Below are 15,999 nucleotides of genomic sequence, written 5' to 3'. Positions count from 1 at the left end.
GGCGCTGAGAATGCCATCTGGACTCGGGCCTCTCTCCTCGCCCAGGTCTTCTCAGGTGTCTGCGTCAGGTCAGAGGGCTCCCTGTGCATTTCACACAGCTCCTGACAAAAGAGGCTTAAGTGGGTCTCCAGGCAACCACAGATCAGGAGCTGGCCCGCCTCCAGTGCCTCAGAGGAGTGTGGTTCCAGCCTCCTGGGACACACACGCACGCACGCACGCACACACACACACACGGCTGGATCCCTCCTCTGGTCCATGTTGTTTTCTCTCAGCACAACTTCTCAGAAACAGAAGAGAGGGAAAAGCTGAGGCCACCGCCAGCAGCAGCAAAGAGGGAGCGGCCTGGGGTGTCTTCCACCTAGTCCCCCAGGCGTGCCGGCTGAACTTTCTGCTTCCCCCTGGAAAGATCCAGACACTCTCTTTTCCCAGCCTGGGAAGCAGAAAACAGGACTCTCACTGGACCTTTCGCCTCCTCAGGGCTGACCTCAGAAAGCCAGGTAAGAGGGGCGTCTCCCAGGAGACAGTGGCTTTGGTACCTGGATTGCAACGGTACCTTTAGAAGTTAGGGCAGAGGCCACACCAGCTTGCAGCTGGAGGGGTGGCTCGGGGCTGTGGCGGGCTGGGGACAGCCTATTGAGCAGCTTGAGTCCCTTGTGCAGGTGGCCACAGGGAAGTCCTGTCAGCCCTCAGATGCTCCCCAAGAGTCCGTGGACTCTGCAGTATCCGCGGGCTGCGGCCTGTCTTTGCTTTATAAAGCAGGGGAAGCCATAGGAAGCCACAGCTATTGTCCCCTCCAGAACCAGACACTCTGTCTGGGAGGACCCAGCCCCAGCATTTTCTCTTCTGCTTTTATGGAGAAGACTCGGGCAGGGGAAGAGAGGTGACTCCCAAATCAGACGTTCTCTCACGGACAAAGGGCTGTGACTCGAGCACCTATTAAGCCTGAGGTGCAGAATCAGGCCCTCGGGACACAGCAGTGACTAGGACACATGGCGGATGTGTGGGCCTCAGTCCCCCAGCCACAGAGCTGTCTGCGAGTCCCCCCCTAACAGGCCCAGGCAAGCGGGCCTAGACAGAGCAGTGTGAGCTGGCCTCCAGGGAGAGGGACCCTGAGCTGCGACCATGGGATCAGGGCTGTTTCTCGGAGGCGGTCAGCCCCATCCAGCTATGGTCAGTCGGACCTGAGCACTTGCTCCCTCCTGGTTGCATCTCTGCCTCAGAATGAGAAGAACTGACCGCCATTCATTCATTCATTCATTCAGGAACCACTTACCAAGCGCCTGCTGCACACCAGGCAGATTCAACAAAGTCTTCTCTTGTCCTCACAAAGCTCACAGCTGAGTAAGGACAGAGAAAAACAATCAAAAAAGTGAGAAACATCTTTGTTATGGATGGCGTGATGATAGGCCCTGGTGCCAGGCACCGGCAGGCACACAGTTCTACCTCAGTGCGGGCCATGGGGCTGTTGCAGAGAATTCCTGATGCTGGAGGTGGGTCCTAAAGGATGAGCAGGTGTTTGTCAAGTGGTCAGAGGCTCACAGGTCAGGCTCAGTCACGCCTGGCTTGGTGGATTACTTTTATTATTTTTCTCTGATGCCAAACTAAAATAAGGTCAATTGGCAATCTGTGAAGTTGGCCTTGGACCTTGGCCAAAACAGGGCTAGGAGGAAGGTCAGTCAGAAGGGGGAGCATCTACTCTCTGCACCTCTGCCTAGACTCAGGGTCCAGCCTCAGCAGAGCCACCCTGCCTGCTCGGTGAAGTAACGAGTGTCCTGAGACAGCCTGGCGCAGGTGCCCACAGGTCCTGGGGAGCATGCAGGGCAGTCCCTTGCCCTGGCCTGCAGCCGCCCAGCTCAGCTGCTAGAGCCCAACCGCAGAGGTGGAGCCTGGGCGGGGCTCCCTTTGTGCCAAGAAAACAGCTTCTTCGTGGGGACTGAACCATCCTTCCCTGCCTCGCTAGGGGCTGGTTGCCTCTACTTACCAGAGGCAGGTAAACCTCTCAGGCCTCCTACGGGGAGAGTCAGAGCCTTGCTTCCAACTTCAAGGGCACAACCTGCATTGTTCCCACCACTGAGATGTCCCTGGTCCCCCCCTCACTGCTCACTGCCTGGACCACTCTTCTTACCCTTGAGGCCTGGGGGTGGTTTTTCTAGCGTATCTAAGTGTCTAACGAGCCACAGCTGGTGGTAGCTTCTCCCAGAGCGCCCTGGAAAAGACTGCATCCTCAGGGAAGTTCAAAAATAGGCTGACAGGAAGGCTCAGAGAGAGTAGGGGTGGAAAAGGTAGTGCAGAGGAGAGGAAGAGGAGGGGGAGAGCAGAGAACGAAAGAGAAAGGGCTTCGGGGAGTGACTCCAACGAGCAGAGATAGCATAAGCAAGGGCTTTCCTACTGGCGCGGGGTAAACTGAGGCTCTGCCCCTGAGCTCTTCCTTCGTGGGGGCGGGGAGGGGGCTCAGCTCCCAAGAAGTTGGGGTTGGGGCAAGGCCAGGGGTTGAGCTTGCACCAAGCCAGGGGTCCTTTACTTTTTGTGTCGTCGCCCCCTTTGGAAGCCTGTGGACGCATTCTCAGCAAAACATCTGTACAGAAAATTAAGTTCATAGGATTATAAAAGAAACCAGCTGTATTGAAATGCAAGCATCGACCTCTTTTTTAAAAAAGTTAATATATGTGCCTTTCTATCAACACGTCAAATAACAAAATCAAGTGGCAGGTCTAACAAATACCACGATTTCATAGTAGTGATGAGCTCAGGCGATATTTCAGGAATATCATGGTTACAGTATTATGAAAATATCTGTGATCTCTGCTGGAGATAAAGTCACAGGCATAACCGACAGCGCTGCGGTCTGGGGCCCTCGTTTGTAACTGGCGGAAATATTGCATCTCAGTTAAAGTTAGTGGAAATAGAGATGGGTCTTTTTTTCCAATCTGAGTTCATAAACCTCTAAATCCTCCCTGTGGGCCCCAGGGCAAGAATCCCCATGCTGAGGGACAGACAGTCACAGACCAGGATGAACCGAATTCTTGCACCTACACGAACATGACCTTATTTGATCTCCACAGTAACCACAGTAACTTGAAGTAGGTACCCTTATTACTCCATGCTACAGACGGGGAAACTGAGGCTAGGAGCATTGAAGGTGACTTGGACATGGGCAGCTGTGGCAGGGAGGGGAAGGCTGCAAGGAATTGAAATCAGATTTTCTCTGCCGAAGCCTGCACTTCCCCAACACCAGCCTCATCTGCATTGGCGATCAACCAAGGGACCGTTTATTGTATGGTCCCTGCCCAGTCACAGCTGTGTCCCTCCAGACAGAGGGACTGCAGCACTGGGCATGCCCCTCAGCAGTATCGAGACTGCGTGTCTCTGTTTCAGTCCCTCTCGCGAACGTAGGCTCCCTGAGGGAGCCACAGCAATGAGCGCAGAGCACCGTGCAGGCACACTGCACACTCCCATCTGTGTCTGCTGAGTCATGAGCCAGTCAGAACTCAGGCCTGGCCCTTTAGTCTTCAGACCCCAGCCCGGCCCAGCACAAGCCACTGTTTGTTCCCTCAACACCCACAACCAGCTGTGAGAAATGCCACAGCGCTATTAAGGGGTAAAATATGAACTGTGGGCAGGGCTGAAGAACAAGGCAAGCCCACCAGGAAGAGTGAATTGAGAAGGCTTCCTGCAAAAAGTGAGTTTTGAGCTCGATTTTTTCCAACTTTTAAATTATGACTACACTCAAATATGCAGAAAAGTTGGAAGAATAGTGCAATAAATCCCATAAGTTGCCACTAGTTAAAACAATTGTTAATATTCTGCTGTATTTGCCCTATCTGTATGTCTGCGTGTGTGTGTGTGTGTGCGCGCGCGCACATATATGTAACATTTTCTGAAGGATTTGAATATAAGACATTGCAGATATCATAACACTTCAGCCAGGAACACTGCAGCATCACCTCTTAAGATGGGCTATTTGTCAATATTCCCCTATAACCATAAAACTATTTTTTAAACCTAAGATAACCAACATTTTTTTAACCTTCAGCTCATATTCAAATTTCCTCAAATGTCCTAATTTTTTAAAAACAAGTATTCAGTCCATGCATTGGGGGCAGATCGTAGGTGCTGCTGACTGAATGGGAAGCAGGCATTCCTCAGGGGAAAGTTCCAGAGTCGCCATGGTGCTTGCTGCCATGGCCCAGCAGTGAGCAGGAGTGTGAGGGGTCTTGAAGGCTACACTGGGGAGGTGGGCTCTGCCACGGGGGTTAATCCAGAGAGAGGGAGCAGAATACCAACTATGCAGAGCACCTAGTGACCACTTTTGCTGTTGAGATGAATCTCTGGGCATCTTTATCAGACCACACCTGCCATCACCTTGTTCCCCAGATGCTCGGTGACAACACAGACTCACACTGGGTCTCAGCTGGGTCGGGTGCTGGGGAGGCCCTGGAATAAGCCAGCCTCCTCAGGCATCTATCTGGCCAGCCCGCCTCTCTCCCTCCCTCCATCTCCCCCTCCCTCCCTTGCCTTTAAGAACTTAATCAGACCTCCTGAAGAGCCTCCTGGGAGAGCAGCTGGCACCAGACAGAAATAGCCCTGCGGAAACCCTGTCTCTGCCGAAGCCTCCAGCTCTGGGGAGTGTCGGAGGTGAGGAGAGTGGGGAGCCGGGGAGAGAAAATTCAGAACACACCCCTGGCCCCATGAGACCCCACCGCCTGGGCCAGAGGAGCAAAAAGCCCAGCAACCCAGGACCCAGGTGGGATCACGCAGCTCCTGTCATCTGACGCGGGCTGAGCACCTGTCTCTAGAGGCCAGCTCAGGTCAGGGGCACGAGAGTTGAACCTTGGGAAGAGGGTTGCTGGCCCTGGGCTACACTCTGGCTTTCTTCCGGCTGAGTCCCGCCTGTGGTGAGGAGTCTGGGGGATTAGGGAGACATGCCCGCCCTGATGTCACTTCTCCTCTAGATCAGGCCTTAGGTACCGAGATCCAGAACTCCCTGCCCAGGCAGGCACCCACCCGCTTCTGGAGCCTGAGCAGGCCTCCTCCACGGGCCCGGTCTCCCAAGGGTGAGCGACATCAGCAGTGAGAACAGCCCCTTTGCCCCTGGGGGGCAAAGAAGTGGCTGTTGGTAGGCGTGTGGATGGGCCTTGGAAATGAAGGCTGGGGTGTCCACACATGTTTGCAAGGCCCCTCATGGCATGAGAAGAGAAGGGGGACAGACAGAGCTGGGAGCTGGCTCCAGCCATGCCACTGTGAGGAACTGGTTCACGTCTCCATGGTTAAGTAGACATTTTGACTTGTGCCACTCCAGAAAGCTCCTGCTACCCCATGATAATTTTCCCATTTGCGTCTGATTCTTCAGCATTAACAGTTTATTTCTGTGGGCTAAGCATTATGGGTGCAGGGTGGTGGGAGGGCCGCCTCAAAATGTGTATGTGCTCAAGAGGCGACCCATGTCTCACGCCATGTTGTTGAGACTGAGTTCGTTGAATCTCCTTTCACTGAACAGGAGAGTCTAGGCAGGAAGAGGCCCACGGGTGCGTGGAAGGGGGCGTGCCCTGGAAGGAAGAGGCGCAGAAAAGGGAGGTGGGGCACCTCAAAGACCAATTCAGGTTTTAGCCCAGGGATAGTACTTACTATCACTACTGTCAGAGGCACAAACCCACTTCTGATGAGGAGCGGGCATGCCTGAGATGGCAGCTCATTCACCCATCCATCCATCCATCCATTCATCCATTCAACCATTCATTCGTTCATCTAGTCAGTCAGTCATTCACCGCACCTGTATTTAGCAGGACCCTGTGGGAATATGCTGCTGAGTTAGGTCCCTTCTGTCACACCTGATGCTCCTCGCACACGTCTCACCTTGTAGCACGTCTGGGTCCTCCACCTGGGACACCATCTCCATCGGTCCATGTGTCTGAAGCCTGCACTCGCCACCCTTCAGCCTGCTCTCGTCCACAAAGCCTTCGGTGGCTCCTTTCATCATCTAGGGTCACTCCTTCCCTCCCCCCATCAACATGGACTCTACGCTTCACCCGTCATGTTTACCTGTTTCCACTGAAGTTATGGTTTTTACTCACCGTATCCTGTGTCTGCTAGAGAATAGGGTTCCCAAGGTGCTTTCCCATTTCGTTCCTCCCCAGGTGTATACACAGTGCTCGATTAATGCTTCTGAATGAATAAATGAGGAATAAATGAATGAATGGATGGTGGGTAAGTTGTGTCTTTTGCAGGATGATGTCAACCCCATACAATTGTAAGCTTCCTTCTGCAATAGGCTGGGAGCATTTAGAAACTTAGGGTATTTCCCTGTTAGGCTGACATGGGATGTAGGCATCTGTCCTGTCTGTCTGCATTTTTCTCCCCTTTACGCCACAGGGTAAAAGCTGCCTTCTGAATTCCTACTAACTTCAAATAAAGAAGGAAGCATACTGTGTATGGCTGAGCACATACACAGGCCCTCTGGCTCCAGTCCTGGTATGGCCGAGCACATACACAGTATGCTTCCTGCTTTATTTGAAGTTAGTAGGAATTCAGAAGGCAGCTTCTCTGGGCTTAATCATTTGGGTGCTTTAGGGGTTGTTATCACCACGAGAGTATCTTACTTTTATGTGGTGCACCCCAAGCTTATTCACAACTGTTTCTCACAACCCCATCTTGTCTTCCAGAATTAGAAATGATTGCTCAGAGAGGTTAAGCGACTTACTCGAGGCCGCCCAGCTCTGAGGACGGAGCAGGGCTTCTCACTCAGGGGGCCCAGCTCTTCTCCCTCTCCCTGGTTTTGCCCATCCTAACTGACAGAAGAGCCCAAGGAAGACCCACGCACTCTGCCCTGTCTCAGCAGGGCCTGGCGGGGCCATGTCCCTCATCCCGTGGCTCCGGTGGACCGAGGCCTCTCCACGGCTGTCATCCCGGAGCCCAGCTGAGATGGTGCTGGAGACACTCATGATGGAGCTGGTGGGGCAGATGCGAGAGGCCGAGAGGCAGCAGCGGGACCGCAGCAACGCGGTCAGGAAGATCTGTACCGGAGTGGACTACAGTTGGCTGGCCAGCACGCCCCGGCCCACCTATGACCTCAGCCCTGGTGAGCGGCTGCAGCTGGAGGACGTCTGTGCCAAGATCCACCCTTCCTACTGTGGGCCAGCCATCCTCAGGTAACGCCTGGCATTGGCACAGGGCCCCGCTGTTGGGCTGCAGGTTCCAGGGGGAGAGTGGCTGCAATGGTGGGACCCGAGGTTACCAGGACTGGAGCCAGGGGGCCTGGATGACCTGGTCATCTGTCAGAAGGAACAAGGCAGGAGGAGGAATCTGAACGAGGCCATGGTGCACTAGGCCGGGCTGGGGGCGCAGGGGAGGAAGCGGGTGGCTCCTGGAGGCACACGAGTTTAGGGAGGAGAGCACCCCAGGCCTTTGAGCCTTCTGATCTCCAAGTCCAGATTGTTATTATCCTGGATTTTAATGTAACTAGCTTTCTCCTTCATCATTTCATCTTCTATGCTACCTTCTTAGAGAGGTTTTCCCAGATAACCATGATCTTATTTCACATTAGCTTGCCTAACAGGGGTGTGTGTGTGTGTGTGTGTGTGTGTGTGTGTGTGTGAAGGGTTCAGAGTCCTGGGGCACTGAACATTAGAAGCCTGGGGACAATGATATTCCCGAACATAAGTATAACCTTACTAAAGCTGTGGCCTGCACAGTCCACTCTCAGCTGGATCCACGCCGAAGTCAGAAGCGTAGTCCAACAACCAAAAATAACTTCACTCAAAGATAACACAAGTTCTTCATCTGTATTTCTCAAAATACATTATAAAGAAATACAGATCCATAGTAAAACACCTTAAAACCCCTGTTAGCCTCCCCAAATCTTCCTTCACACGTCTCTTTGATCAATGTTCATATCTATTGTACCGTTTTTCTTTGAAATTCTCCTTAAAAAACTCCTCCTTCTCCGGTCCTCGCCACTCCTTTGGATTGGGTAGTCTTCTGATCCCCAGTCCCTCTTTCCTCCTCCAGGCTGAGAATCTTACCCTCCCCCATTTCTCTCAGTCTGTATGGTGGAAATCTCCCTGCCCCCCACAAACGGATCTAGTTCCAGGGAACCCTGGAGACAGGGGTGGGTGAGTCATGCGTGTGCAGGTGAAAGAATCCAGGCTGGCACACCACACTTCAGACATGGCGGGGAGGCTGAGGACACACATGGTAATGATTGTCCTGTCACATTTTCTGCCTCATGTCACTGTGGAGAAGTTTGAGAAGTCCTGACTCTCCGTATGGGGGAGGGACTCGTGTAGTAAATGGACTTGCTAACTACTGCTTATTCTTGAGCTCTAGCAAAGACATTTTAGGCAGAGGAACCAGCTTGGGAAAGCTCACAGGGGAGCCAGGAGCCAGGAGAACCTGGGGCTATGACGACCACATGTGACCTTCCCAGCCGGAGTGCAGACAGTGGAAGTACAAGACCAAACAGTTCACCCTCGCCTAGAAGGTGGCGGGGGCTATGGAAGGAACATCACAGGGCAGCGACCAAATCATATATACATTTCAGAGAGACCACTCAGGCCAGTGGGTGGAGAAGAGTGGGCGAGGGTCAGCCAGACAGCCTCGCAGCAGTGGGAGGTGGTAGCAGGGGGCTCCCTCACTGCGCCTGCATGAATAATCCCAGGTAAGTGCCAGCATCTTTGCATATGTTAGCTCGTTAAACCTCACGGAAAGGTGGCCGTGATCCCAGTTTACAGATGAGGAAGCTGAGGCTTATAGAGGCGGAGCTGGAATTCGAACTCGAGATGGGCTGAAGCAATAGGAAGGTGGAGGGCTCCTGATTCACTTCAGGTGAAGTGGGGAAGTGGAGGACGTGGAAACTGACATTGGAAGGTGCACACAGAAGCCTCGGAGGTGGGCCACGAGCCATCCAGGTGACGGCCCTCGCGTCCTGCGCTCCCAGGTTCCGGCAGCTGATGGCCGAGCAGGAGCCGCAGGTGCACGAGGTGGCCCAGCTCTTCCGCTCGGTGCTGCAGGAAGTCCTGGAGAGGATGAAGCAGGAGCAGGAGGCCCACAAGCTGACCCGCCAGTGGAGCCTGCGGCCTCGCGGCAGCCTGGCTTTAACCACCTTCAAGACGCGCGCTCGCATCTCCCCCTTCGCCAGCGACATCCGGACCATCTCGGAGGACGTGGAGCGGGACACTCGGCCGCCGCCCCGGACCTGGAGCATGCCCGAGTTCCGGGCGCTCAAAGAGGACTGACCCGCCCTCCCCTGCCCAGGGGCAGAGCCACCTGTGGGAGGTCATGAGAGGACTGTGACCATCCCCCGGTCCTGGAACCTCCCCACCTGCCCCCGACAAGGGGTCCAAATCGGGCCCCATCTTTAGACACTCCTGAAAGATGGTGCGACCTCTCCCCGCCCACACTCTCCCACTGACCACAAGGCCCAGAGTCAGGGCTGGGAGCTGCATCGAGGCGGTGGGGGCTCTGCCTCCCCTGCGCCCACCGACCAGAACAGCCCCTTCCTGCCCCGCAGAGATTCGGGGTCTTGGCAGACAGAAAGCAGCCCATCCCTGTGCTCTGCTTCTGCCCGGAGTGGGAAGAGTTGCTCTGCCTTTTTGCCAAGACCTGAGTTCTCATCCCAACTTCAGGGTTGTCACATTCACCCCATCTCCTGGGTAAAAGATGAGGGACCTGTTGGGTGGTGTCCATTCTCTGCTGGTGACTGGCTGGTCTCACCACTGCAGGTGAGTCACGGCCTCATGGGCGAGCAGAGCGGGAAGGGACCACGGAGAAGGCTAGGTCCATGACTAGTGAGTAAGGAAACAGGCTCAGAGAGGGCCAGGCTCCTTCCACCTTACACCGCACTCAGGTACCCATGGGCAGGGAGGGCGTTCCTGTTACACAGTCTCTGTCCCTGAGTCCTTGAGTCTTGGGCTGTGATGGGATAGGTCCAAGGGCTTTGGAGGCACCTGCCTATCATCTGACCCATCTCTTACCTTGGCATTGGTGCGGGGTCTAAGCTCCTCTCCAAGAAAGGTCACTGGGTGTGGAGGTAGGTTGCCGTCATCCCACCCCACAAAGTCACCTGGGAAGTGGCCGGTCTCCAGTAGCTCCTTCCAGAGACAAAGCTTCAAGGCCTTCCAACTCACTGCTCTGAGGAGCCGAGGTCTCTGATTCCAGGGTCCCTTTCCTTGGCTTTCCCCAAGGAAAGTGATGCCCAAAGCCCTAACACTTAGAGGCATCTAAGTGAAATGTTCTAGAAGAACCTCCCTATAGGCTCACTGTCCTTCTGTTTCTAACACAGACCTTGATGATGGCCATGTGGCTTCTCCAATGTGTGGATCACCTGTGGTGACTCTGGAAGGCCAGGTGGCCTCCTTACACACTCCAGGCTGAAGTAGGGGATGGGGGATGGGTGGGGAAAGTGTCTGCTCCCAACTACCCATGCACACTCAGAAAATGCAAGTGGATCTTAATATTAATGTAAATAAAATGCCAGGAGGAGATAAGTCAGCAAGGGGAAAGTCTACACATTCCATGAGCAAGCTCAGTGAAAAAATATTTTTAATGATCTGATTTTGGGTTATTTTCACTCAAATCTAGACAGAGAATCATAAGATAGTAGAAAACCTCTCATCAATCACTGTCAAGATCGAGTCAATTGGCTTATTCAAATAATTGGTAAAAGTTGAGAATGACTTCAATAAAAACATATACCTTAAATATCTTATGTTAAGACAATAAAAAGTTCATTCAATTGCCAAACTTTTAACGTAGGTCCAAACTGTTATTTTTTGTGACATGCATGGGTTGTGTGATGGGAGTTTTATTCGCTTGTGTGTACTTTCATCGTAACGATAATAACAACTGGCATAAACAAATTTTTAAACAAACAAGTGATCCTTGGTAAACAGACAACTCAGTTGGTAGGGGCAGAAGTGTTGGGGGTGCGTTGGAAAAGGGTCTATTAGCCGTGAGCTTTCTGGGTGCTCTGGATGTGGGCTAGCATGTGTCAGGGTCAACCTCGGTGTATGGGGGGAGGAGGCGGCGTGTTTCGAGGAGGTCAGTGAAGGGAATGTCTACTGTTTTCCTTCTTATTCTCTCCAAAGAAAAGGAAGACCCGAGACTCCCAATGTCATGGGTTTTTGTTTTTTTTTTTAAGTTGAAGTAACTGGCTGCCTGCCCATGAAAGCCTCCCCTGCCCACCTTGGTCAAGGCAGACAGAACCCACCAGTCTCAGACGTTGGTTGTCCCACTGCAGCGAATCTCAACTGGTGGCACTCGAACCTGTAAGAAGTTGCTCCCCTGGATTCAGGTTGTTAAAGAGAATAACGACGTCTGCCTCAATTTCTAGCTTAAAAACTCAATAACAAATAAGAGAACAAAACAGTTTTGAGGCTCCTTGTGAGTGTGTGATAGCAGCTAATGAATGGCAGTAGGAAGGGACGGGTTGAGCTTGCTCAAGACCTGAAGGGCCTTCTGCTTGCACGCGGCTCATGCCACTACCCACTAGAGGGAGCCAATGGGGGTCAGATCACTCAGTGGGTGCATTTTATTTCTTTTTTTTTTTTTAACCTATGAACATTTTCAAACACAGAAAAATAGAGGGAAGGGTGTAAGGATCCCCCATGTTATCACCAGGGTTTAATAGTTATTAACATTTTGCTGTATTCGTTTTACCCATTGTTTTGTGTGAAATATTAAAAATATATCTGTCATCATGACATTTCACCCTGAATATGTCAGTATGCACAGCAAATAAGGAGCTTTCCTCTATCAGTACAATGCAATACTATCACTCTCAGTGAAATTAACAGTAATTCCTCAATGTCATCTAATATTCAGTCCATATTCAAATTTCTCTATTCCTGACAAATGATTTTTGCAGTTTATTTCTTAAATTAATTTCTTAAATTAATGACCACACAAATAATAACAATTCTGCAAATTAGGACAAGGATGCTCTTTACTGAAATCCTTGTTATGTTCTATTATAATATTAATAATATTATACATAATATAATATTAACATATTATTAAAATTATTTAATAGCACCCAAAATTCTCTAATACCTTAAATGTTAAAAATGTTAAAAATAAAGACAATATATCTAATTTGACTTTTCATTTGATTAAAATATTGTCCACATTCATGTGTTTTATTTTCTGTACCATGTTTGCAAATAGACACCTAAAACCTTCTTTTTCCTGCCACTTAGAAACAAAACACTAAAATGTATCAAAATAACTTGGGAGGAATCTCAAGAATTCTAATAGTAGGTAGTAAAAATTATGTCTTTTTTTGACGCTATCAACACATAGTGAAATTTCAGTCTGTCTTAATATTCATATGGCTTCCTACCAAAACATGATATGTTATTTCAAAATTTATTCATCAATAAATCATTTTTAGAGTTATTTTAAATTAACACCTTGCGTCGTTTTTTAAATAGGGAAATTGGCAGCTGTCTCTTTTTGTGGATATTATTACATATTGCATTAAATTAGCATATTATATTTAGTAAGGTGCTAATCTAAAAGTAAAAACATTGACTAAATATTGTGACTATCATTTTCCAGGGAAAAATTTAAAAATGATTTTTTCAAGCTTCTAAGTATGTCCAAGAGTTTTTATGTTACTGAGAAAGGCATTCACAAGCCAACAGAGGTTGCCGCGTTTCCGGTACGCTTGACTGTGTTGCATTCCAGTTTCGAAGTCCCTTGCTGGAACAAATGCAAGTTCTCTAGCCCAGGCTCCCTGCTCAACTAGGATTTGGCATAGAGAGAATTCCATTCCAAGAACAAGCTGTTCCTTCCATTGTGAGCTGAGTCCTGAAGCTAAGGGCACAGAAGCTGCTTCTAGTAGCTCCTCTGGGCTGTGGGGCTCTGCTCAGCTCTAAGTGTCCAGTCTCCAAAACACAGGGTGAGGGGGATCTTGTTGAGGTTAGCCTCTCCTTAGTAGAAAAGAAATCGAGTCACTAGGCAAAGCTGCTCCAAAGCACAAAAGAGATGGGAAAAATACATCTTTTTATCCAAACAATCCAGTGCAACAAGATTGCTGTAAACAGAAGTGGCTTTGTCATCAAGAAAATTCTTTTTATTAACATCTGAATGGTCCTTTACAGTTTACAAAATGCTTTCGCCCACATCGTCTCCTTTGATCTTGACCCTGAGGTGAGGTACATTATGTTTTGTCTCAAGTTACAAGCAAGTACCCCGGCTGGACTTGGAAGCCAGGGTTCTTTCCACAGGCGGCACTGCTTCTCAGAGTTGTAGAACTTTCTGTGCTCTCAGATGCTCACTACCCAAAAAAAGTCCTCATCACTGTACTTATCACACAGTGATGTTAATGTACCGGGTTTTCTGTTCACTGCTGCCTCCTTCCCAACCATTCCACTGCTTCCGATTGTTTGTGAGATCCTTAAGTGCAGGAACCAGGTCTATGATCTCTGGGTCTCTACCTTCTGGGCACACAGTAGGTACTTTACAAATAAGCTGAAGGAATGGGTGCCTATGGACACCAGCTTGGAGACACTTCTTAGCATTTTGACCTTCCTATAAACAGGTTCTCTGTGGAGAGAGAGGTGATAAGACTCTAGAAATAGTGTACTTTCCCTGTATTCAGACCCAGACCAACTCTGGTCAGGGCAGGTAATCGTAAATGCTTAAATTAATTCTTTCTGGGACACAGAAGGCGACACAGAAACCAATGACCAGGAACATTCCCTTAAGGGAAGCCACAGAGTGCCACACAATCCAATCAACTCCATCAGGTTACAGAGATAGGGGTGAGTGTATGATTCGCCCCCTTTGGTGAGATCTTGATTTCGTCTGAAGGCGAGGCCTGGGTGGTGCGCAGAGGTAGTGGGGCACAGCTGGGGCCCTTGATAACTTTTGCTCTTCAGGGCAGACATTCATCCTGAAACTGAGAGCAGGGGATTAGGCGACAGCTTGCGTGTGCCTCATTTTATGCAAAGAGATTTTGTAGAATCTGTATTCTTGAAAGGAATGGTTCTTTGCCTGACAAAATGGTTCCCCATGAAATTCCTTAAACTGTAAGTACTGAAAATAAGATTTAGTTTACAAAGAATTAAAGTATACACAAACTTTTGAGGAACAAATCTCTTGTCAAAAGACACGTACACCTCTTGGGAGATTCCTAGAATCCTGGAACCAGAACAAACCTCCAGAGCGCAGCCTGGCCCTAGCCTGCAAGACTCACTCAATCAACACTTATTAACATCCACTGTATACAGAGCTCCACATCAAGACTCATAAGCACACTGTAAATTTATTACAATTGCAAAATTGGAGGGTTTACCCATTTGGGGTAAGAGGCTAGAGATATGCCGTAATATTAAATCAGTTTTAGTTGTTGATAGGAGAAACACAGAGCTGGTAGAAGTATGTGACCTCTAGGGCAGGCTTCATGGGTGCATGACCTATGTGTCACACAGGGCCCCGTGCTCAGAAAGGCCCCATACTTGGTTTAATGCTACACCATTACCATCTTGAAATTCTTAACTTTTTAACAAGGAGCTCCAAATTTAATTTTGCACTTATGTAGTTGCAAATTATGTAGCTGATCGTGATGGCACCCATAACTGGGAAGTCCAGAGCTGTTACTGACCTAAAAAGTTCATTTATACAGTAGAATGTACTGTCTCGTTCTCCCCTTCTCCTCCCCTTCCTTCTCCTCTTCCCCTCCTAATCTCCCCTCCTCTTTCTTCTCTCTCTCTCCCTCTCCCTCTCTCCACCTCCTGGCTCTGCCTCCCACTGTGTGGTTTTTACTTGTCCTCCCTATGGTCATACTCCCTCTCTGCAGCCAAGAAAGTTGGCTGCTGGTGCTCCAGGCAGACCCCGGTTCAACACCCCCAATATCTATATACTAGTCCCAGGGTAAGGCCTTGTGGCGAAGCATGGCTAACTATTCACTAAACCTGCTTCTTCCTTTTCCTGGCATCAGTTGGAATTTCTGGCCTCCCCTGCCTCAGGACTAGCCACGTGAATGAATCTGGTCAATGGACTATGAAAGGCTCCACCTCCAGCTTGGCCCATAAACACTTCTCAAAAGTGATGTAATTTACCCCCTACACACACACACACACACACACACACACACACACACACACACACACTGTACAATGAGCAGGGACAGAGCTAAGTTTTATGAGACCTAAAGCTTATGCAATTTAGAGGGCCCACAAAGAAAAAAAAATACAAAATTAGGGACTATGTGAATATGTTTAGAATAACAGAAATCACAAATTACGAATTTTATAACTTGACAAATAGCACAAATATCACGAAATCCAGAAAAATAACATTGTATTTTTATTAACTGCTTAATATATCTCTATATTATTTTTTCTACTTTTTTTTAGGGAGGAATATAATTTCTTTGACTGTCACTTCACAATAAAATAATTTTGTGATATCTTTTTTTGTACAGAGAATTGAAAGATAATTCAGTCTTTCCTTTAATCTTGGTTAATCAAAATGTTTCTTTAAATGATAGTGTGCAAAGTCTTCAGCCATGCTACCCTGAACGAGCCCAAACCCATCTGATCTCGGAAGCTAAGCAGAATCGGGCCTGGTTAGTACTTGGATGGGAGACCACCTAGGAAGACCAGGTGCTGTAGGTGTAAAAAAATAAATAAATAAATAATGAATTGTAAGCTGACAAGGTCCTTGCAATCTGTGAGGTCAATCAAGGGTTGCCTCGCCTAAAAAAATAAACAAACAAAACAAATAAATAAAATGATAGCATGCAAAATAAACAAATGTGTCTTCAGAGCTACGCTAGCTGTAGCTCTGCTGTAAGTCTGTGCTCTACATAAAAAAGAATTCTGATAAATTCTATTTTATATGGTTTCCATCAGCAAACAAACAAGCATTTGTAATTGTATATGCTGCATTATCAAGTATATCGTTTGTGGAGAGAATATTTTTGATAGATAAAAGTGGAATTGTCTAACAATTTTACATATCTGATTATTGGGCATTTTCCATAGACTACTCTCTGGC

The 15,999-nt window shown here is 49.1% G+C and overlaps 1 protein-coding gene and 1 pseudogene across 1 annotated transcript; both read left to right on the top strand.

The window, feature by feature from the left end:
- The first annotated feature begins 6,849 nt into the window (after positions 1-6,849).
- RD3 (retinal degeneration 3) lies at positions 6,850-9,230 on the top strand. Its single transcript, XM_006907881.1, has 2 exons — positions 6,850-7,145; positions 8,933-9,230. The coding sequence occupies exons 1-2, from the start codon at positions 6,850-6,852 to the stop codon at positions 9,228-9,230; spliced, it is 594 nt and encodes a 197-aa protein (XP_006907943.1).
- Positions 9,231-15,498: 6,268 nt separating this feature from the next.
- LOC112476487 lies at positions 15,499-15,617 on the top strand (annotated as a pseudogene).
- Positions 15,618-15,999: the final 382 nt, after the last annotated feature.

This window comes from Pteropus alecto, unplaced genomic scaffold, assembly GCF_000325575.1.
Source record: "Pteropus alecto unplaced genomic scaffold, ASM32557v1 scaffold101, whole genome shotgun sequence".
Lineage (NCBI taxonomy): Eukaryota > Metazoa > Chordata > Mammalia > Chiroptera > Pteropodidae > Pteropus > Pteropus alecto.
Note: the sequence above shows the minus strand (reverse complement) of the source record. Positions and strands in the feature narration are given on the sequence as shown.

Excerpts from the sequence above, each read along its gene's own strand:
- RD3 (XM_006907881.1), top strand. The coding sequence starts at position 6,850 with ATGTCCCTCATCCCGTGGCTCCGGTGGACCGAGGCCTCTCCACGGCTG. Across the intron at positions 7,146-8,932 it reads TGTGGGCCAGCCATCCTCAG|GTTCCGGCAGCTGATGGCCG; the intron begins GTAACGCCTGGC and ends CTGCGCTCCCAG.